We start from the raw sequence: 23,369 nt of genomic DNA, 5'->3' as shown, positions 1-23,369 counted from the left end.
ACTGTCTAGGATTTCCAGTACAATGCTGAAAAGAATTCTTTTGACTTTTGAGGCAGAGTTATATGATTCTTTTTTCTCTGCATTTGATTCTCTCCCATCACACACTTATCAACGGAGAGGTCCTCTGAAGTCTTGACCTGAGCGGTTGAAGTACCCCAGTGGTTCTAGTCTGACCTCTAAAATCTGAACTCTCCATACATCTCCAACTATACCTGCCTCTTCTCTCCTACAGGAAGCCTCTGTTTCAGCCAATCTGACCTGGGAAGGGAGCCTCCTCTCCCAAGTTTTTGCTCATGTAGTTCCCTTCTTTTGCTTATCTAAATCCTCTATACTCTCTTGAAGACTCCCCGCCCCCGAAAGCACCATTGTTTATTGCAGCATCTGCTCTGTCTATGTGTACCATTTGTTGAACACTTCCATGTGCCATCATCTCACTTAGGAACCACAACTTCAGACTATAGGCTCCTCTAGGACAAAAGTTATACCTGCTCGGTGCTGGCTTCACCACACTTAGTCTAGGGCTGGTTCTCAAGCTGCTGCTTTGTGCCACCTTTGTTCTTTTGTGCGCTTTTGTGCAAATCAGAAAAAAGTGCCCCTTGGGACTTCCCTGGTGGTCCAGTGGGTAAGACTCCAAGCTCCCAATGCAGGGGGCACGGGTTCAATCCCTGGTCAGGGAACTAGATACCTCATGCATGCCTCAACCATGAGCCTGCATGCTGCAAATAAGAAGCCTGCATGCCACAATTAAGAAGCCTGCATGCCACAACTATGAGCCCGCATGCTGCAACTAAAAGATCCCACATGCTACAACAAACGATCCCACGTGTGGCAACAAAGATCCCAAGTGCCTCAACTAAGACCCGGTGCAGCCTAAATAAATAAGTAAATATTAAAAAAAAAAAGTGTCCCTTCCTCTGGCTTTATATAGCTCTATGCCAAAGGCAAGGCTGAGTAAGTAGAGTTCAGGCTAGATTTCAACTCCTAATTGTCCTTTCTGCTGGCCACCTTCAAAATCTGCGTACCCATATAGGTTAAGGGAGGAGGAAGAACGAATAAATGAACGAAAGAATGGTTCTGATGAACCTAGGGGCAGGACAGGAATAAAGACACAGATGTAGAGAATGGATTTGAGGACATGAGGAGGGGGGAGGGGAAGCTGGGACGCAGTGAGAGAGTGGCATGGACATATATACACTACCAAATGTAAAATAGCTAGTGGGAAGCAGCTGCATGGCACAGGGAGATCAGCTGGGTGCTTTGTGACCACCTAGAGGGGTGGAATAGGGAGGGTGGGAGGGAGATGCAAGAGGGAGGGGATATGGGGATGTATGTATGTATATAGCTGATTCACTTTGTTATACAGCAAAAACTAACACAACACTGTAAAGCAATTATACTCCAATAAAGATGTTAAAAAGATAAAATAAATGAACGAATGATTCTGAATGGGTATTTTAGATATAAAGATATTGAGCCTCAGAGAGGTTAATTTCTCACCCAAGGACCCAGCCAGGAATGGCAGAAACTAGGATTTGTCCTGGGTTTGCCAGTCCCCAAAGTTCAAGGAAACAAACACTGCCTTTGTCTACCTCCTTCTTTGGTCTCAACATGAGTCCAGCACTTTATTTGTTATTAAGCATTTTTCATATTCACAGTTTTTTTCAGTCTGAGATCAGCCACTTCTGCAATTTACTCCAAGACTGCTGCACCCTGGATTGAACGGCCTTCTCCCAGAATCAAAATCTCCAACCATAAATCCTCCCTGTCCCTGGTGGAGTGTTACCAGAGTCTAGGGAGCAGAGAACAGAGAGAGAGGCAGGGGCTTTGGTACTGGGTCAGCCTGGATTTCAATTGCTATTTGGCAATTGACTTGCTGGGAGACTTTAGACTTCTCACTTAGTCATATCTGTACAATGGAAATCATAATACCTACCTTAAGAGATGAGATATAGGTTATGTGAGCACTCAGTAAAGGTTAGTTCTCCTTTTCCTTCCACTTTGCTGAGTGCAAGGATGGTGTCTCATGTTAGGTCCACACACAAGAAAACTGCAGCCTTTGTTTACAGAAGATTCTTGGTGACGTTTGTCAACCCCATGACTAGAATTGCTTTTTCTCTTGACCTTGGGCAAGTCTGTTCCCCTCTCTGAGTCTCAATTTCCTATCTTTTAAGAGGGGACAGTAATACTTAAATAACTATAAGAAGAACTATCATTTACAGAATGTTTACTATGGACCAGATACTCCAGTGCTTTATGGGTGTATTTTTATTTAATCATCAAAATAGGTCTATGAGGTAAGTGCTATTAATATCCCAGATGTCCCAGAAGAGGACACTGAGCACAGAGAGGTAAAGTCCATGAGTCGCCCAGTGGCTAAGTGGTAGAACTGGGATATAAATTCTGCTTGGAAGACTCTTGACCATGACTGCTCAGCCTACTGACATTTTAGGCCAGGTAATTCTTTGTTGTAGGGGACAGTCCTTATACTGTAGGATGTTTAGCAGCATCCCCGGCTTCTACCCTCTAGATGCCAGTAGTACCCATTACCCAGTTGTGACAACCAAAATGTCTCCAGACATTGCCAAATGTCCCCTGGTGAGCAAAATCACCCTTAGTTAAGAATCACTGCTCTAGGCACTAGAGTCCTAGACAATGTTTTTCCCCTACAATATGACCAAACTAGGGAAACTTCTTTCCCCTGAAGGTTTCAGTAAAGGAAATCAGCTAGAGATAGATGCTACACTAATCCTAATACTGTTTCACATTTGTTACAGCCCACTTCCACTTACAAAGGGCCTTTTCGGGCTTCCCTGGTGGTGCAGTGGTTGAGAGTCCGCCTGCCAATGCAGGGGACACGGGTTCGTGCCCCGGTCCGGGAAGATCCCACATGCCGCGGAGCGGCTGGGCCTGTGAGCCATGGCTGCTGAGCCTGCGCGTCCGGAGCCTGTGCTCCACAATGGGAGAGGCCACAACAGTGAGAGGCCCGCATACTGCAAAAAAAAAAAAAAAAAAAAGAGCCTTTTCACACATTAGTTTGTCTGAACATTCCAGGGGAGACAGCACATAGACAGAAGTGTCTAACACAGTGCCCAGCATTTATTAGGTAAAATCCTTTTATTGGCTAGATGAAGCAATAGAGGTTGAGGTAGATTAAGTGACTGTCCCAATGTTACACAACTAGTAAGGGGACATTGTCATTTGTTCTGTTGATTAGCCTATTAACTATGTTCTTAGCTCTTTGACTTTAATCCTGAGTTTCTGCTTTCATTGGGAGTTATAAGGTGAATCAGAAGAGTTAGAATTTTTGTTTCCTAGAGTTGAAAGGATCCTAGAGGCTATCTAGTTCAACTTCCTACTGCACGGTATTCAACCCTGGATTAGTGTTGCCAGATAAGATGCAAGACAGCTGGTTAAATTTGAATGTCATATGAAGAACGAGTAATTTTTAAAATATAAGTTTTTCCCATGCAATCATCACTAACACCAGGGACGATTGTGGCCCTGGGACCCCCTCTGGAGCATGATCAGAAGGGTGCAATGGGTCATGTGCTCAGAAGGGAGCACTCATATTCCAAGAGATTAGAAGAAGGGGCCTTCTGATTGGGCTTTCCCATCTTACTGAGATTGGTCACCCCTTCCACGGGAGGATTTGAGCCTTTTACGGGGAACCTAGCTGATGCAGGGGCTGAGACAGTCTTTAGGACACTTAGAAACAGACATAGATGATGACAATGAGGTAGTCAGTCAATATATGACTTTTGAACACCTACTATGGACCAGACATTTCTTACGTTCAAAGAACACAACAGAGATAAGGTGCACAGCAATATGAGGGAAAGGAAGAGAATTTCTACCTGTGCAATGGGAGGAAGAAATGAGAGAGAATATAGCAAGCAGTTTGGTGCTGTAGCAACACCGAAGGTGAGAAATTGAGGAGGATGAGGCACAAGGGCTTTGAATGACAGTTTAAAGAACCAAGCCTTTATTCCAAGGTTAAGGGTTGGGGGGCACACTGAAGCAGAGAGGTGATATGCTCAGGTCTGCTTTTTGGAACATCATTCAGCTTGTGACACAAAGGATGGATTGAAGGAGGGAATTGGGGCCAAGGATATGAGCCAGAAAGATGATAAATCCTGAGTTAGGATAGTCGTAGCAGGAAAAAGGAGAGGAGAGAGATTTGAAAAATGTTAAGATATAGCGCAGAGATGTCTATTTGTCCCTGACCCCTGCAACATCTGTTCTCCCCTTCTTTTATGTTAATGAAACTCAATTTTCATATGGGCACATGGCCATACAGAATAAAAACTTTATTTCCTAGTGAAAGTAAATTATGTCTGGGTATGGCTATAGACTAAGTTCTTCTGACTTGTAGAATGTGATGTAGTCATGCCCTTAAAGGCATGGGGTGAGGTGATCAGCTGTCTTGGGTCATGCGGCTGATGACAACGTCCTAGGGATGCCAGAGCCATAAGCCCGGGCCCCTGACTAATTCATGGAGCAGGTAAAGGTCCAAGTTTTACATGGTATAGAAAAAACTTCTACTTTTTTTGAGACTGTGTTTACTTTGGGTTCTTGTTACAGCTGCCAAATCTCTATCCTGACACAAAGTGGTAAAAGTCACAGGTAAGGGCTTCCCTGGTGGCGCAGTGGTTGAGAGTCCGCCTGCCGATGCAGGGGACACGGGTTCGTGCCCCGATCTGGGAAGATCCCACCTGCTGCGGAGCGGCTGGGCCTGTGAGCCATGGCCGCTGAGCCTGCGTGTCCGGAGCCTGTGCTCTGCAACGGGAGAGGCCACAACAGTGAGAGGCCCGCGTACAGAAAAAAAAAAAAAAAAAAAAAAAAAAAAGTCACAGGTAAGGGCTAAGATGTAGGGACTGAAGGAGATGTGGGGAGGAGAGGAAGCTGCAGAGTTTTTTTTTTGTTATACCCAAGGCAGTGTTTCTGTCTTGAAATGTAGCCTATTGACCACCTGCAATGTAATCCCTCTGGGGCCCAGGAATCTATGCAAGCAGCTTGGTGATTTGTAGCTAACCAAGCTTCAGCAATTCCCTCCAGCAAACACCAGGCTGGCCCTGCTGGAGCTGGGAGGTTTCAGATCTGCCTGCCTTCCACAGGTGTCTCCATGCTGACCGGTGCTCCTGGTAGCCCCAGAGCCATCTACTTCTCCTATCTGTAGTTCAGTGTCTGCCTCTGCGCCAAGGGTTTATTTCTGACCTTCAGGTTTGGGACTGAAGACAGACTCTGTGATGCTAAGTCAAGTCACTATCATTTCTCACCTGGATCCCACAAGACCTTGAATGATCTGGCCCCTGCCTACCTCTCTGACCCTTCTCCCTATCACTTCGCTCCAAGCAGCACTGGCTCCATTCTGTTGAGCATCTTCCCTCATTAGGGTCTTTGCTCCAGCCACTGCTTCTGTTTACAAACCCTCCACTCTACTTCTTTGCCCTAACTGTTTTTTTTTTTTTCGGTACGCGGGCCTCTCACTGTTGTGGCCTCTCCCGTTGCGGAGCACAGGTTCCGGACGCACAGACTCAGCGGCCGTGGCTCACGGGCCCAGCCGCTCCACAGCATGTGGGATCTTCCCGGACCGGGGCACGAACCTGTGTCCCATGCATCGGCAGGCGGACTCTCAACCACTGCGCCACCAGGGAAGCCCTGCCCTAACTCTTATTAAAATTTCAGCTCTCAGCTTAAATGTCATTTCTCATGGAAGCCTCCACTGCATTCCAGCATATGTCCAATGCCACTTTTATACATGCTCATGGTTCCTTGTACTTCTTCCTGGTGCTTATCATAATTGTAATTGTATAATAATTGGTGTAATTATTTGTTTAATGTTTCCCACTATTTCCCACTATTCTCTGAGCACCATGACAGCTGGGAACGTGGGTGTTTTGTTCACTGATATATCCCTAGAACCTAATGCAGAACTTGACACATAGGCAGTGCTCAAGAAATATTTGTTGATGAATGAAAGTCCCTTCCAACCATAATTTTCCAGAGATTCCCCTCATAGTCACGCTCTCCTCCCTCCACACTCCAGACCAGCTCAGAGAAATAAATAAGCAATTAGGATGGGTCCACCCTCTCTTTGAGGACCTAGGACCAGTTGATAGTGAATGAGAATCATCTGAGGGTGAAACGAGAGCTCAACAAAAGACAGAGGTTATTATCGTATCGGCAGCCAGAAATGAGCCCTTCTCCAAACTCCTAACTGGTGGTCCCAGGCTTGCTTATCACCTCTAAACTAATAGCAGAGAGCTTAGTGATCGGTAATATGATTTAAGCAGACAACTAAAATATTGATTAATAATTAAGTGTTAGCAAATAGCTAAACTGCTAAGTGCTAAGACATAACCTAATAAATAAAATATTTGGCGTAGGGGCTTCCCTGGTGGCACAGTGGTTGAGAGTCTGCCTGCTAATGCAGGGAACACGGGTTCGAGCCCTGGTCTGGGAGGATCCCACATGCCGCGGAGCAACTAGGTCCGTGAGCCACAACTACTGAGCCTGCGCGTCTGGAGCCTGTGCTCCGCAACAAGAGAGGCCGCGATAGTGAGAGGCCTGCGCACCGCGATGAAGGGTGGCCCCCGCTTGCCACAACTAGAGAAAGCCCTCGCACAGAAACGAAGACCCAACACAGCAAAAATAAATAAATTAATTAATGTCAGATGCAGGCTTGTTAAAAAAAATTTTTTTTGGCTTATAAGTGTTAGAAGATAATTAAGGCATCAGTAGAAAAATCAAATATTAACTATTCAAGTGTTAGATGATTACCGAGGGATTAGTTTAAAACTAAGTTGTTAGCAGATATTGCTTAACCAATGACTGAGGTAACAGTTGATAACAACATAAAATGAGATTTTTTCCTAGGAGGACTCTTGCACATTAGAAGGGACTTGGGAACAGCAGAAAGCTGATAAAGCCTAGGAATGAAGGTCTAATTTGGAGTGCAACATCCTCAGCTGGACTCTAAACTGCTGGGGGGAACTGTTTGCTTGTCTTTGGTTTTCCAGATAGGGTCTAGGCAGGGACAGCATGGAGCCAGTGCTCAAAATGCTTCCCATATAATTAAATTTAATCTGCTAAGGGCCAAGCACTGTGCTGAGGAGAGAAAGGAAGGCAGTTACTTAAACAATGAGAATGTGGTAAGTGAGTGAGTGGTGTGTGGAAGGAAAGGCGTAGGGGGTTTGTGAAGGCTGGGGATAACGGACAGCAAGTGTGTCAAGGAGAGGTGATGAGTTTAGTTCTGGAGACCCTGAATTGAGGTGTCTCTAGTCATGCCCAGTAGGCAAGTGGGTATGAGTCCAGCATAGATACAAGGTAGAGATTTAGGTATCATCAGGATGTAGACGGTGGTCAAAACCATGAGAAAAAATGAGATGGTTGTGGAAGAGTATATGAAGTGAGAAAAGGGACCCGCCTAGAAGCCTAAGGAAGACCAACAGGGAAGGAGTGGGCAGAGGAGGAAGAGTCATGGACAGACATTGAGAAGGAAGGAGCACTCAGAGAGATGGGGGAAAACCAAGAGAAGACAGGGGCAGGAAAACTAAGAAGGGAAGAGAATGTGTCAGGGAGAAGAGTCATACAATCAGCAATGTCAGAAGCGGCTGACAGGTCAAGTAGGGTGAGGTCAGAGAGATGTCCATTGAGAATGTGGTTCTGAGTTGTTCATCACAAAAATTTCTGTGATAGCTGGATTTCACTGTGTGTGTGTGTGTGTGTGTGTGTGTGTGTGTGTGCACCTGCACACACGCGGAAATGACCACGTGCAGAGCCAGAGCTTGGAGGAGGGTGTGTTAGGACAGGCTGGAGGCCACCACAGGGTGGTATGTGGTCAGCCCACAGAAAGCCTTCATTTACTCTTGCAGCTTTTGGGAAGGATCATTAAGGGAGGCTTTGAGCACAGTTCAACCCTTTCACTGTCCAGTGGGAAAATGGAAGACAGCAGAGAGGGAACAATTTGCTCAGTCTGTGAGTCAAGGGCACAGCCAAGACTTGAATCTGAGTTTCCTTCTTCTAGAAGAGTGACTTTGGGAGAAGTAGACATGAAATTCTCATTGGCCGATAAATTATCTATCAGTGACTCTGCTCATCACCTCTTTTCTATATTTATATAAAAGTGAAATACGTATTTTTACACACAAAATTCAAACATTACAAAAATACTTAACAAAGAAAGTGAATGACTCCTGTTATCCCACCCCACGCCCTCACGGACAGCCACCATTAATAGTTTGGTCTACATCCCTCCCTCCCTCCTTCCCTCCCTCTCTCTTTCACACTTAACATTGTAAATTTTCAATAAAAATATTATTCTTGTTGGTACTGGATGTTTTCTTGTGTGTGCATGTGTTCATTACAATTTGCCATTTTTTCATTTTTGGACAACTTTCTATGGTAGCATAGAAATTAATTCATTCATTTGAATAACTATTATTATTATTTTAATATATTTTTTATTATTTCCCTTTTTAAAAATATTTATTTTATTTATTTATTTTTGGCTGTGTTGGGTCTTCGTTTCTGTGCACAGGCTTTCTCTAGTTGTGGCGAGTGGGGGCTACTCTTTGTTGTGGTGTGCGGGCTTCTCATTGCAGTGGCTTCTCTTGTTGTGGAGCACGGGCTCTAGGTGCACAGGCTTCGGTAGTTGTGGCACGTGGGCTCAGCAGTTGTGGCTCGCGGGCTGTAGAGCGCAGGCTCAGTAGTTGTGGCGCACGGGCTTAATTGCTCCGCGGCATGTGGGATCTTCCTGGACCAGGGCTTGAACCTGTGTCCCCTGCATTGGCAGGCGGATTCTTAGTCACTGCCCCACCAGGGAAGCCCTGTATTAGTTATTATTATCATTTGGATTTGTACCATAATTTGTTACCAAACCATACTGATGGACACAAGGATTGCATCGAATTTTCACCATTATGAACAATGTACATACATATTATTGTACACACATATTTGCACAGTTTGGGAGTCTTTTAAAAGGAGAAATGGTGGATCAAAGCATATAAACATTTTGTTTTAAAAGATATTGACAAGTCATCCTCTAAAAAGCTGTGCCAGTTTGTCGTCCCACTGACAGTTTATGCGAATGCCCATTTCCCCACATCCTCACCAATGACAGGTATTATCATTTAACAAAATCTTTCCAACTTGAATGAGGCTGAACATCTTTTCATATCCTCATTATCCGTCTCTATTTTTCTGTGAATTATCTGTTCTTATCCTTTGCCTGTTTGTAATTGTAGTGTACTTTTGGTCAGTGAACGCTTATTGGGCAATAATGATAGGCTTGATAAAAAAAGCCTGGGAAGACTTGGTACCAAACTGCGAACAGTGTTTACCTCCAGGGAGTGACCATATAGGAAATGAGGGCGATAGTTTCATTTTTATTTTGTATCATCTTATTTTACAATGAATTTGTATTAATTTTGTAATTGAAAAAAATACATAGGAAAACAATAACAACAGCAACAACAACAACAAATGTTTGGCCTGGATTCTCATGGCTGGAAATTCATGTTGGGTTCAAGTTTTTATTGATCACAACTTATTTTTTGGTTCATATGCAAAAAACATTTATTGAACGCCTCCTAGTTACCTGGCACTGCCCTAGGCACTTTCGTAGGCCTTTCATCCTCAATCTCACAACAGCCCTGTGAGGCAGGAATTGGCCTCATTTTAGAGAGTTCATAACAGGTAGGAGATTATTGCTTGTACCTCTATTTGCCACATGTTTTCAGGGGCCAGAGGTTCTTATTGGTTGTTGAGTCATTGGTCAAGAGCTGTCACTGGTCAGGGGTTCTTACAGGTTGCTCTAAGATTCAAATAATCAAACTACTAGAATTTTCCCCAGACAGGAGTGATGGGGTAGGTGGGATAAGAGTGGAGGAAGGAGAGTCAGTAGTCTCTCCCTTGTAGCACCATTTGAGTTTGCTTTGGTCACTCAGTGAACACTGAGTGAACAGTCACTTGGTGAACAGTGAGGGGAGGGGACAGTGGGAGAGGAGGGAAAGTAGTTATAAGTCTTCTCGTTTCTTCAGGATGAGCTTCCTCACAAGCGCTGTAATCTGGGGCCTTAACTCCTCCACCGACATGGTTGGGTCCCAAGCCCCTATCACCTTTCCATCTGGGGCCACTAGGTACTTCCAGAAGTTCCAGGTGGGCTCCTTTCCAGAAGTCTCTAGAGCAAAGGAAGAAGGAGAGCAAAGTGTGCTTCCCTGTGTCCCCTCTCCTGGAATCCCACTATTGGTGTCCATCCCTCCCTTGAAGTAGTGGTTCTATTAGTTAGAATGAACTGGAGAGCTTTTAAAAATCCTGATGCCCAGTCCATACCCCCAGACCACTTAAGTAAGAATATCTGGGGGTGAGACTCAGGCATCAGTATTTTTCAAAAGCTTTCCAGGAGATTGCAATCTGGTGCCCAGGTTGAGAACTACTGCTCTATGATTCTGTGAAGTGCTGGGTAAGGCAACATCAGACCTTCCTTTATTAATGACCTCAAACTACTACACAGTCTATATCCTATTTTCTGATTAAATCTCAATGGTTTCCAAATGTTAGTCCATGGACTCTCTGCATCTGAATCATGGTGGTGGTGGTGGTGGTGGAGGAGGGGGGTTAATATAAACAGATTCTTGGGCTCTGCTTCAGTAGGTCTCAGGCTAATGCATTTTTAAGAGGTCCCCAGGTGCTTCTAAAGCACAGCCAGGTTTGATCTATAACTATGGGAACTGAGAAGGAACTAATAAAAACACACAGGGGAAAAAAAACAAATATTAGGATTGACCCACAAAGCAAAATTCAAATTGCCTCAGTAAGGGACCTTTTGTTTGCTACACTGTTATTTGTTATTTACTCTTCCAGGTGAATGGATTGGCGGGGGGTGGGGGGGTGGGGGGCGGGGGGTGGGGGGGGTTGGGGGGTGGTAGTGAGGGATATGAAGGCAACCAGAAGCATGGAATAGGAGGTGGGAGAAGGCAAAAATGGAGCCCCCAAAGGAAGAGAGAGGCCTGAGAAAGGAAACAGTACTTAATGACAAGCTTGGCTAATGACCCCATTTTGTGGTTCTGAGGCTTCTGCGGAAGGAATCTATTTCTCAAATATTAAGATCTGTTTGTTTCTTTTTATGGCTGCGCCACACAGCTTGCTTGGGATCTTAGTTTCCCAACCAGCAACTGAACCCAGGCCGGGTAGTGGAAGCGCCGAGTCCTAACTGCTGCACTGCCCGGGAATTCCCAAGATCTGGTATTTTAGCTCAGAAGGTTTCTCTCCTGTGGCCTACACAATTTGCCTCTGACTCAGGACAGGAGATATGGGCCGGCCTTCTCCAGGCATGTGGCATCCCCTGCCTGCAGCTAAGTCCATAAGCTCAACTAATTCACACTGACTAAAATCTGAGGGTCCAGTCTCCTTCTAGGAGCCACTGCAGATGGAAACAGGAGCCCAGAGAAGTCTGCAAGAGTGACTCTGAGGGAGAACTGCAAGGCAGCAGGGGCGGAGATATTCTTAAGCAGGAATACTCCTCAGTTCATCCTCAAAGATTAGTGCTAGAACAGACCATCAACCCGCCTGTGTGGGTCTAAGGGGCCCCAGGTCACCCAGCCAGCCAGTAGCTTCTGCTGCCCAGGGAGCTGAAGGAAGGTGAGGGAAAGGCTCAGGACTCACGGATCAGGTACTTGAAGGCAGGGTGGGCACCAGTGCCGGTGACTGTGATCTTGCTAAACATGGGGAAAGAGACACTGTAGGTGTGGCGGGCAAAGTTCTCAATCTCCTTGTTGCTGTTGGGCTCCTGCTGGCCAAACTGGTTGCAGGGAAAGGCAAGCACGTTGAAGTGGTGAGGTCCCAGGTCCCGCTGTAGCTGTTGCAGGGCCCGGTAGTGCTGGTCTGTGAAGCCACACTCGCTAGCCACGTTCACCACCAGGGACACCTGGGTGGCAAAAGCAAAACCCAGACACATACACAAACCAGTGAAGAGGCACACACTTGTACATGGCCTGACATGCCCACGTATGTGATGCCCCCTCAACAATTAATGCTCTCTCTCATAAACATGCAGGGTCTTACAGACGTGTGAAACACATACATAAACATTCATGAGAATAAGTACACAATACACATGAATGGGTATGCCTGTGCCCCTCGAAACAAAGATACATTAGCACACATCACACATGCCCACAAACACACAGAACACCATCACAGAGAGAGGCACACACACTGGTGAACGCACATCAGGAGGTGATACAGGAGAGAGAAAAAGCAGACCTGGGTTCAATTTCTGGCTCAGTCAACTAGCACTCATCATTCTACACTGTAGTTGCCTATACATGTGTTGGTCTTCCTTCTAGAATGTGAACCCACTGAGGGCAGGAGCTATGTTCACTTCATTACTGGGCCTGACACATGGAAAAGTCTCAGAAAGTATGTGCTGAATGAATAAGTAAGTGTGCACATATATATGATCACCTGAATGGGTACATAGACAGACATGGTTTTCTTGATAAAAGGATCCGAAGAACCTCAGGGCAATCCCTTTTTGCCCCTCTCCCTCCAGTAAACAAATACCACTTTCTTCTATCACTAGACTAACCCTTAAATTTATGATTGCCTTATAATATATTTATTTATTGCCGTTCGGTGATAAATATAAATCTGGCTGATGGAACTTGATTATATTACTGCAGTTACAATTTTGGCACCAATGCTATGTTTTTAGCTTCTAGTTATATATTATTAAAGGATTTAAATTCTCACTCTGTGTTTAGGTAGCCAAGCCCTATCTCTCTGGCCACTTCTTATTTTATTATTTTTTTAAAAATTTTATTTATTGATTGATTGATTTTTGGCTGCGTTGGGTCTTTGTTGCTATGCGTGGGCTTTCTCTAGTTGCGGCGAGTGGGGGCTACTCTTTGCTGCGGTGCGTAGGCTTCTTATTGCTGTGGCTTCTCTTGTTGCGGAGCACGGGCTCTAGGCGCGCAGGCTTCAGTAGTTGCAGCATGCAGGCTCAGTAGTTGTGGCTCACAGGCTTATTTACTCCGCGGCATGCGGGATCTTCCCGGACCAGGGATAGAATCTGTGCCCCCTGCACTGGCAGGCGGATTCTTAACCACTGCACCACCAGGGAAGTCCTGGCCACTTTTTAGAAAAGGCAGGATTATACCAGCTGGCTCCATAAAGAGGGCCACCTTCCAGGGGCAGCCTGGGGCACTGGACATGCTCGGGCACAGACTGCTGAGGCTGGACAGGGTTTCTAGACCTCAGCACTACTGACACTTGGGGCTGGATAATCTTTGTTGTGAGGTAGCTGTCCTGTTCATTGTAGAATGTTTAGTAGCGTCCCTGGCCTCCACCCAGTAGACACCTAGTCTTAACAATCAAAAATGTCTACAGACATTGCCGAATGTCCCCTGGGGAAAAAGATCACCACCAGCTCACCAGCTGAGAACCACTGAGCTAGGCGATGAGAACCACTGTGCTGTATCTCCCTCACCCATTCCTTGGGGCCACAGGCTGTTAGAACAACCTCCCCCATTTTGTCAGCATATGCCATATTGCGTCTCTGGTGGTGAGAAACTGGGACTCTTAGTTCCCTTCACTAGTTAGAGGTCTTCCTCTTTCTTCTTTACTGGATCCTTGGGCATTGAGAGCATTAAAGGTTGTTTATTTCTAACCTACATCTTGTGTGTCTGCCCATACTTTTGGAAGGAGGGAAATCCTATTTCTATTTCCGTGCCTGAATCCAAAAAGCTTATCTTTAAAGTGACCAAAACACAGACAGATACACCTAAATACACACAGTAAATTTACATATACGTATACAAGCACAGATGCAGACTCAGATGAGTACACAGAAGCAAGCAAACAAACACACCATTCACATACACGCTACACTCAGGCCTATATGTACATAACCTCACAGTGTAGCCAAGGGCATTCCTGAGTGTCACCCATTTATCTACACTCAACACTGGTCTAAATGACTGTCTTCCCAGTTAGCGTGAGGGCACAAACCATACAATTTTGCTCATGGCTATGTCTCCAGGGCTGGACCCAGTGGCAGGCATGTAGTGCCTATAAAGAAGCCAGTGGTTTTTGCTTCCAATTTTTAAAAAACCCATGGTAAAATACACATAATGAGCCAGTAGCTATTTGCAGGTGAATGAATGACCATATTGCCCAAGTGGCAAACCAAGCTTGGGTTAACACACAGTTTCCCTGGACTGACTGTTCCTGGTTTCCCTCTAAAGTTGGAAATAAGCTGGAAATTAAGACATGGGCTCTGGAACTGGACTGCCCGGGTTCAAATTCTAACTCCACCTCGTAGCAGGTGTGTGACTTCATTTTTTTTTTTTTCAGTTTCTTTCTGATTGATTTCTAGGCCTCTCGCTCCAATGCTTTTTAGGATCTACCAGTGGACCTAGAGGATGAAAACACTCAGAATTCTGGGACTACTTTCCAGGTAATTTTTCTCCAGGATTTCTGTTCCTCACATCCTGGATGCCTTATTACTTCTGAAAGCAAACAGCCTTTGTCTGTTTTTGTCTTAGCATCTATTACTATTAGGAATTACATTGTTTATTTCTCCGTTCCTTGTTTATTGCCTTTCTCCTCTCCACCGCATATAAGCTCTGTTAAAGGGGAAACTTAGCTGTTTTGTTCACCGTTGTATCCACAGAGCTGGCACAGTACTTAGTATACGGTAGGTGCTCAACAATAAATAATGAATTAATGAGTAGCAGAGCTGGTCAAGTGCTAAACCTGGGGCTCTCTGGTGAGCTGCTCCAGAGGGAAGGGAAGGCCTGAATGGCAATGGGCCCTTTGCCCTGAGTCCTGGATGAGGTTCCTGCTGGGGCCCCACAAACACAAGCACAGAGCAAGCACTCTACCAAGTGCTTCCACATTGTCACCTCATTTGAAACTCACAATACCTTGGGGCGGGGGGCAATCAGGACAAGGACTACTATACCCAGTACTCCCAGGATAACTGAGAATTCCAAGGCTTAGAGAGTACTTTCTTCACTAAGGATGGCCTTGCTCCTGGGAGAAGAATGCTAACAGCCACTTGTGTGTGTGTGTGTGTGTGTGTGTGGTCCATCCAAATCTGGATGCTGGGCCTCCCTGTCCATTAGAAACCAACTCCCCACCCTTTCCACACCACAGCCCGAGGTCCACCTTGAGAAGTGAAATTGGAGGGCTCTTCATTACACACAGTGCAACATTTCGGTCTCTGAAGGTAGCGTTCAAGGCCCCTCTTGGTCCCTCCCTACCCTCTTCAGCCTCATCTTTCACCCTCATGCTTTATGCTCCTTCAAGCACAACTGCTTGAAGACCTCCCCACCAGCATCACCATTCTTACTCTTTAGTTCTGAGTCTTGGCATTTGACAGTTCTCTTTGCCTGGAGTGCTCTTCTTGGTCTTACTAAAACTCACTCTTGTTTCACAGACTCACCCAGGCACACTTCCTCTCGCAAGTCCTCTCTGAGCTGAGACTCCCTCTCGGTAAGGAGGTAGCAGTTATACTGGATGACACTTAAATCTCAGCCTGAGCTCCCAGCTAAAAAGTTTGCCTAGAGTAGGCCACGGATGGATAAGCGGTTCTCCTCCAGGCTCCGTGCTTTCTAGCGCTGTGCGACCTTCCCTCTCTGGGGATGGGATGATCTGTGTAAGGTGCGACCTTCCCTCTCTGGGGATGGGATGATCTGTGTAAGGATGATCTGTGTAAGGTCCCCTTGTGTCTGAAATGGTAACTCCCTCTGCACCGAGCTTTCATTTCCACAATGTTCTCACTGGACTGATTATCACCAACTCCCTCTGTTCCGAACGTGGAAACTGGGGATGGGAGAGACAAAGGCCCTAGGATGCTAGGGTTACTTTTTAGATCAGTGTGTGAGAGGCTGGGCCCCGCTGCCCAAAATCGCTGGGAGGGAAATCGGCGCCGGCAGCGAGAGTTTCGGGTTTCACCGCGCGCCGGGCCATGCCACGTAGTCGAGGGACAGACCCGGCGCAGGATCTGGGGGCGCCGCGCCCGGCGGGATGTCTGGGTGGGGGTGGGGAGCCAGGGCAGGGTGGCCGGGCGGCCAGAGCCCCTCGGAGCCACACCCGGCAGGGTCCCGGGCGCCGGGCGCCCCCGTCAGGCCCCGGCTGGATGGCGCCGAGGCCCGGCGGGCGGACACTCACCGAGCCGCGGTACTTCTCCAGAGACACCAACTTGCCCCGGATGTTGACCGCCTTGAAGTCGTAGAAGTCCTGCTCCCGCTGCGCGCAGGCCGCAGCCGCCAGGAGCAGCCATGCTGCCGCCAGTCCCGCCATCATGACTCGCTCCCGAGCAGGCGGCGTGGCAAAGGCAAAGGCAGGGCTGGGGTCACGGGCGCGGGGGGCGGGAGGAGGCGGCCCCGGCTCCAAGCGGCCAGCCGGGCAGGACGCGCCCCCTTCTCCGCGGGCGGTGGACAGCCGGGCTCTGGACCTCAGTCTCCCCATCTGTACTGCGGGAGCGTTGGACTCCGCGCCCCTTTCCGGACCCTAGAGCCGTGGTTTCAGGATTCTGCCCACTGAGACCGGAATTCGTTTCAATGAGGCTCCCTCTTGCTCCAGGATGTAGCGACTAGGTAGGGAAAGGGAGGTGGAAAACTGCATCTGGGAGCTTAGCTAGTTTTTAATTAGTGCAGTGCCCTTAGGCTGGTCGCTGCACCTCTCTGGGCCCCAGTTTCTCCATCTGTTGCCTTCCTGATGCACCTAGACAGTACAGAATGAGAGTAATAGAAAAATGGATGTGAAACTTTTTTGTCAGCTGAATGGTGCCTACGAACTTTAGGTGAATGAATGGACGTCCCCTGAAAGGGATGAGACAGAGGAGAAGAGAAGAGAGAGGGTCTATTTCAGGTTGGGTTCCTGGGAAGCAGATTCTGAGATGGAGATTGCAGTAAAGGGTGTTTATGTGGGAGTGCCCTTGGGATCCACACCTGTGGAAGGGAGGGGAAGGGAACAGGAGTGGGCAGAAGAAGTCCAGAGGTCCACGCAGGCCCAAGGACAGTCATGGCTGACCCCACAGGGGCTCTGGAACTAGAATGGCCCATCAGCGTTGTCCCCAGATGAGCTAAGATGACCAGACCGGGCCTCTAATATCCCTGCCTTCATCTTTCGTGGGATGTGGGGCCATCTGGGAAGGGCTATGACAGGAGCCAAGGGGGCCCTGTCCCTGGGGGGCTGACAGTTAAAGGCTCTTCACTGACAGCATTCCCAATAGCTGGCGTTACAAGTCTTCACTGATGGGGGATCTGGGCAGCACTTCACAGTGTTTCCCAAACTTGGAAAACCCTTATGGAGCCCCACTAAGTGCCAAGCACGGTGCTGGGTGCTGACGCTGTACTAGTTCTCCAGGAGATCACAGGCTGCCTTGAGAAAACTGGAGCTTTCATGTAATGCGGTACAGGCTAAGCACTTACACAGTCATTCAACAAACACTTTTTTTTTTTTTTTCTGTATGCGGGCCTCTCACTGTTGTGGCCTCTCCCGTTGCGGAGCACAGGCTCTGGACGCGCAGGCTCAGCGGTCATGGCTCACGGGCCTAGCTGCTCCACGGCATGTGGGATCTTCCCAGACCAGGGCACGAACCCATGTCCCCTGCATCGGCAGGTGGACTCTCAACCACTGCGCCACCAGGGAAGCCCAACAAACACTTCTTGAGCACCCATTCTACACCAGCTTCTCTTCTAGGTGCCCCTCATACAGTGATGAACAAGACAGCATGGGGGAGACAGTTATCAAATCATTCATAAATAGCTCTAAAATTACTATTGTGGTAAGTGCCACCTAAACTAGCCTGGGGAGGGGGCACAAAGAGGGCTTTCCAGAGGAAAGAAGTTTTTGTTTTTGTTTTTTTTTTTGTTTTTTAACATCTTTATTGGGGTATAATTGCTTTACAATGGTGTGTTAGTTTCTGCTTTATAACAAAGTGAATCAGTTATACATATACATATGTTCCCATATGTCTTCCCTCTTGCGTCTCCCTCCCTCCCACCCTCCCTATCCCACCCCTCCAGGCTGTCACAAAGCACCGAGCCAATATTCCTGTGCCATGTGGCTGCTTCCCACTAGCTATCTACCTTATGTTTGTTAGTGTGTATATGTCCATGACTCTCTCTCGCCCTGTCACAGCTCACTCTTCCCCCTCCCCATATCCTCAAGTCCATTCTTCAGTAGGTCTGCAATTTTATTCCTGTCTTACCCCTAGGTTCTTCAAGACATTTTTTTTTCTTAAATTCCGTATATATGTGTTAGCATACGGTATTTGTCTTTCTCTTTCTGACTTACTTCACTCTGTATGACAGATTCTAGGTCTATCCACCTCATTACAAATATCTCAATTTCGTTTCTTTTTATGGCTGAGTAATATTCCATTGTATATATGTGCCACATCTTCTTTATCCATTCATCCGATGATGGGCACTTAGGTTGTTTCCATCTCCGGGCTATTGTAAATAGAGCTACAATGAACATTTTGGTACATGACTCTTTTTGAATTTTGGTTTTCTCAGGGTATATGCCCAGTAGTGGGATTGCTGGGTCATATGATAGTTCTATTTGTAGTTTTTTAAGGAACCTCCATACTGTTCTCCATAGTGGCTGAACCAATTCACATTCCCACCAGCAGTGCAAGAGTGTTCCCTTTTCTCCACACCCTCTCCAGCATTTATTGTTTCTAGATTTTTTGATGATGACCATTCTGACTGGTGTGAGATGATATCTCATAGTAGTTTTGATTTGCACTTCTCTAATTATTAATGATGTTGAGCATTCTTTCATGTGTTTGTTGGCAGTCTGTATATCTTCTTTGGAGAAATATCTATTTCAGTCTTCTGCCCATTTTTGGATTGGGTTGTTTGTTTTTTTGTTATTGAGCTGCATGAGCTGCTTGTAAATTTTGGAGATTAATCCTTTGTCAGTTGCTTCATTTGCAAATATTTTCTCCCATTCTGAGGGTTGTCTTTTGGTCTTGTTTATGGTTTCCTTTGCTGTGCAAAAGCTTTGAAGTTTCATTAGGTCCCATTTGTTTATTTTTGTTTTTATTTCCATTACTCTAGGAGGTGGGTCAGAAAGGATCTTGCTGTGATTTATGTCATAGAGTGTTCTGCCTATGTTTTCCTCTAAGAGTTTGATAGTTTCTGGCCTTACATTTAGGTCTTTAATCCATTTTGAGCTTATTTTTGTGTATGGTGTTAGGGAGTGATCTAATCTCATACTTCTACATGTACCTGTCCAGTTTTCCCAGCACCACTTATTGAAGAGGCTGTCCTTTCTCCACTGTACATTCCTGCCACCTTTATCAAAGATAAGGTGTCCATAGGTGCGTGGGTTTATCTCTGGGCTTTCTATCCTGTTCCATTGATCTATCTTTCTGTTTTTGTGCCAGTACCATACTGTCTTGATTACTGTAGCTTTGTAGTATAGTCTGAAGTCAGGGCTCTGAAGAATGAGTCGAAATTAGCCAGGGTAAACCAAGTGCAAAGGTCCTGAGAGAGAAACATGGTGCATTGAGAAACAAAGGCTAGTTTGGCTGGAGCAGAGAGAGCAAAGGGTGAGAAGAGAAAGGTGGAGAGGCAGCACAGGGGTGAGGTCACACAGACCTGGCAGGCCACAGTGAAGATTATGGTCACTTTCTTAAGACTAAGCAGGCAACAAAACAATAAATCAAGCTCTCACTGGTAGCATTTGCCAATTTCGGTGGTATACTACTCTCACCATGGTTGATTTTGAGCCGCCAACATGATGTCACTGAACACGGAGTTAGGAAGGGATGCAAGAGTGGCACACCGTAGTATAGTATTTCCATAATACAGACAGAATAGATGTAAATGACCCCAAGAGTATAAAAATAATAAAATATAGTAAAATAATTAGAAAGTGATGTTTTTAATATTACTTTTGCTTTTAATATAATTTATTTTATCTTTCAAGTTTATATAATTTAATTTTCAGTAGTGGCTGTGTTTAATACTCTGGTTCCTCTTCAGATCGTATGAGTCTTTCGCCCTTTTCAGTAATAGCTGTGTTTAACAAGAGGCTGAAAAAATTCCTGAAAATGTAACAATTGGCTGTAGGAGTCAGCTCCAGACATCACTCTTATCTCTAGTTAGGTTGGATATATGAGTCTGGATTTGGAGGAGAGATCTAGGTCAACGATAGAAATTTGGGAGTGGACAGCACTGAGTATTTAAAACCATGACACTGGATGATGGTGGAGAGTTAGTGTAAAGACAGTCCTTGGGACTCCAGCGTTCAGCTTCAGGGAGATGAAGACATCAGGAAAATGAGAGGGAACCAGCAGAGGAGACTGAACAAGAGTAGCCAGAGGAAGAACAAGAACCAAAAGAGTGCAATGTCATGGAGGCCAAGTGACAAATTTGTCCCAAGGAGGAGAGAGCGATAAATTGGTTAAATGCTGCTGGTAAATCTAGTAAGAATAGGACTGAGAACAGAGCATTGGATTTAGCAATTTGTCCTCCACCAATAAAGGGAATTAACCAAACAAAAATACAGTATTTTCATGCCTCTTTGCCACGTTACTCACGCTGCTCCCTCTGCCTGGGTTTTTGGGTTTTTTTTTCCTTCCTTATCCTTATAGCAAGCTCCCTTACTGCTTCCAGGCTTTATCAGTCAGAGTGTCAGAAGGAAACAGATGACACACTGAGATTGGGATAATTAGACAAAGGTTTATTCACAAGGCGACTAATTTCAAACTTGTGGGTGGGGTGTAGAGGAAGACAAGGGATAGTTCAGGAACATATCTGGGCTGTTAACACCCCTTGACCTGAATGGGTGGGGAAGTGGGGAGAAATTACAGAATCTGGAAAGAGTCCTGTTCATCAAGCCATCTTGAAAGGGGCAATTACCTTCAGAGGAGGTTCACAGCCAGCCCAAGGCAAACTTACAGGGAGGGAACCAGGGAATTACTACCTGGCCCTCCCTCCCCTCCCTCTCACCAATCTCCTGCAAGGGTGTGGGCCCATACCTAAGTGGAAGCCAGGGATCAAAGGAGCCCATTGACTTACTCTGTACAGCTTCAGTGTACTGGGCAGACAGTGAGTGGACAGTGGATCTAAAGGACCAAACAGAAGGTATTCAGCACACAAACTCAGCTCAAAAAACAACTTCTCTTTGAGGCTTTTCTCAATACCTTTAGATAGTTAGATGCCCCTATATTATGCTCCCCTTTAACGTAGCACTTACACTGTATTGCAGTGATCCTCAGTCCCAAGTGCACCTTAGAGTCACCTGGGGAGCTTTTAAAAAATACTAATATCCAGGCCCCATCCCAGACCAATTGAATCAGAAAGTCGGGGAATAGAGCCTCAACATTAACTAGTGCTTTAAAAAAGAAAATCCTCCGGGTGATTCTAAGATGCAGCCAGAATTGAGAAGCACTGCTGTGCTTTCATTGCCTATCTGCCTGTGTTTCCTTAAGGAGTCTGTGAGTGCTTTGAGGGCAGGACTGTGTCTGATTCAAACCTGTGTCTTTAACATGCAGCACAGAACCTGATACAGGGCATTAAAGAGTATGATGACTACACGTTTTGTGTAATTTTATTAGGATTGTGGTATAGAGTCGCCTAGGGCCTTGTTTTTCAAACTGTGTGTTGCAATCCATTAGTACGTCATAGAATCAACTTAGTGGCTTGGAGCAGCATTGAAAAAAAAAAAAGAATTGAATAGAAAATACTGAGTGAGTCCTGTATAGTAAGGATTAGTATAATATTGTGAAACAGCTATGTGTGATCTAAACTATAATGTAAGCAATGTTTCTACTATGGGTTGCATTCAAAATGCTTGAAATCCACTGACCTAGGACAAGTAATATAACTCCCTTTGCTTCTGTTTTGTTATCTTTAAGATGGGGCTAATAATAGTACCTCCTACCTCATGGGATTGTAATGAAGATGAAATAAGCTAACATATATAAAGTGCTTGGTGTCTAGCACAGAGTAAATAATCAACAGCAGCTGTTTTATTGTTCAACAACAAAAACATTTTAAAAAAGCAGAATATAAAATTTTGTTTGTCCTGTGATTACTGCTGTATAATATTAGGCATACAGATAGATAAAGGCTTTTTGTCTTACTATTTCAGATCAGTTATTATTGGTAAATGCTATGGCAATAAATAACCCTTTACAAATAGGAAGCTGTGTACTCAAGCTCTTTCCTTTTCTTGAGGCCAGGAACATTGTGGGGCCTGACTGGGGCGGTGAAGGTACTGCCTTAGATTCTATCTGAGGCTCTGTCCTATTAATATCTCCACCACAAATGACCAGTGCCCACAGGCTATCTCTGCACCTGCTCTTGGAAAATTAACACAGCTCTGTTTAGAGGCCCTGGGCGGAGGAACTCAGCAGGGCTTACTTATTTAAGTACCCAAAGCACTTAGCAGCATGCCTGGCACTCAATAAATTTGGGCTAAATTGAATTGGACTATTGATAACTGTTGTATGACCTTGATCAAGTCACTCCCACTCTTTGGCCCGGAGCTTCCTGTGTGTAAAGTAAAGGAGATTGCATGGAAGGTTAGAGGTGGAAGGCACCTCTGATTTTATAAGTGAGGAAGCTAAGACTCAACTAGGAAAAGAGACTTGCCCAAGTTCACACCACAAGTTAGTAGAGAGGCAGGGGCTATAGCTGAAGTCTCTCCACTCCATAGTAAGGCACTTTCTACGACATGGTGTTGTCAATCCAATTCTTTAATCCTAGGAAACAGAGACAACAAACTAAAGGTACACATAGTAGCAGGGATAGATCTTAAAAAATATGTACCCAAGTGTACAAGTTACAGAATGAGAACCATAATCCGTCACCATTTACATAAATGTAAACTGTGTGTACACAATATGAAAACACACATTTACAAGAACAATATAAAGTTACACAATAAATACATTAAAGAGTTATCTGTAGGGGTTGGGAGAGGAAAGAGGGTAGAAGGGAATAAATAAGTAGATAAGACGAAAGACCAGAGAAGACAACTGAATAATATGTTTAACTCTCTGCACTTGAAGTCAAAAAATAAAATAAAATAAAATAACCTCTGCTTTCTCGTGGATTTTATTTCTAGCAGTATGTGTAAAATACAAAGCACATAGGCTCCGTCATTGATTTCTAAAAATCTCCCTCCTCTCCCTGGCCTCTACCCTCCTTTAGGCCTCAGCTTCTCTCACTGGGACTCCCCGAGCAGCTTTCCCCTTGATCTCCCGACCTCCACCCTTGCTCCATCCAATCCAATGCAGTTTTCCATAAAGGAACCAGAATAATCTTTGTCACACAAAAATCTGATCCTGGTTCTCCATTGCTTAAATACCTTCAGTGGCTTTGTGACAAAAT

The 23,369-nt window shown here is 45.5% G+C and overlaps 1 protein-coding gene across 2 annotated transcripts in view; it reads right to left on the bottom strand.

The window, feature by feature from the left end:
• Window positions 1-16,479, bottom strand: part of GPX7 (glutathione peroxidase 7) — a 42,567-nt gene extending 26,088 nt beyond the window's left edge. Inside the window, exons 1-3 of one of the 2 annotated variants that reach the window (XM_060005151.1) lie at window positions 16,180-16,479; window positions 11,668-11,929; window positions 9,293-10,183 (exon numbers count right to left, since the gene is read on the bottom strand). In XM_060005151.1, coding sequence (XP_059861134.1) covers window positions 10,020-10,183; window positions 11,668-11,929; window positions 16,180-16,479 — 726 coding nt within the window. In that variant the 3' untranslated portion in view covers window positions 9,293-10,019. Of the gene's footprint in view, window positions 1-9,292; window positions 10,184-11,667; window positions 11,930-16,179 lie in introns of those variants that run through there. The other variant, XR_011246363.1, reaches the window with a different exon arrangement.
• Between the last annotated feature and the right edge of the window lie 6,890 nt (window positions 16,480-23,369).

This window comes from Delphinus delphis, chromosome 1 (assembly GCF_949987515.2).
Source record: "Delphinus delphis chromosome 1, mDelDel1.2, whole genome shotgun sequence".
In the NCBI taxonomy this organism is placed as follows: domain Eukaryota; kingdom Metazoa; phylum Chordata; class Mammalia; order Artiodactyla; family Delphinidae; genus Delphinus; species Delphinus delphis.
This window is presented reverse-complemented; position numbering and strand designations above follow the sequence as displayed.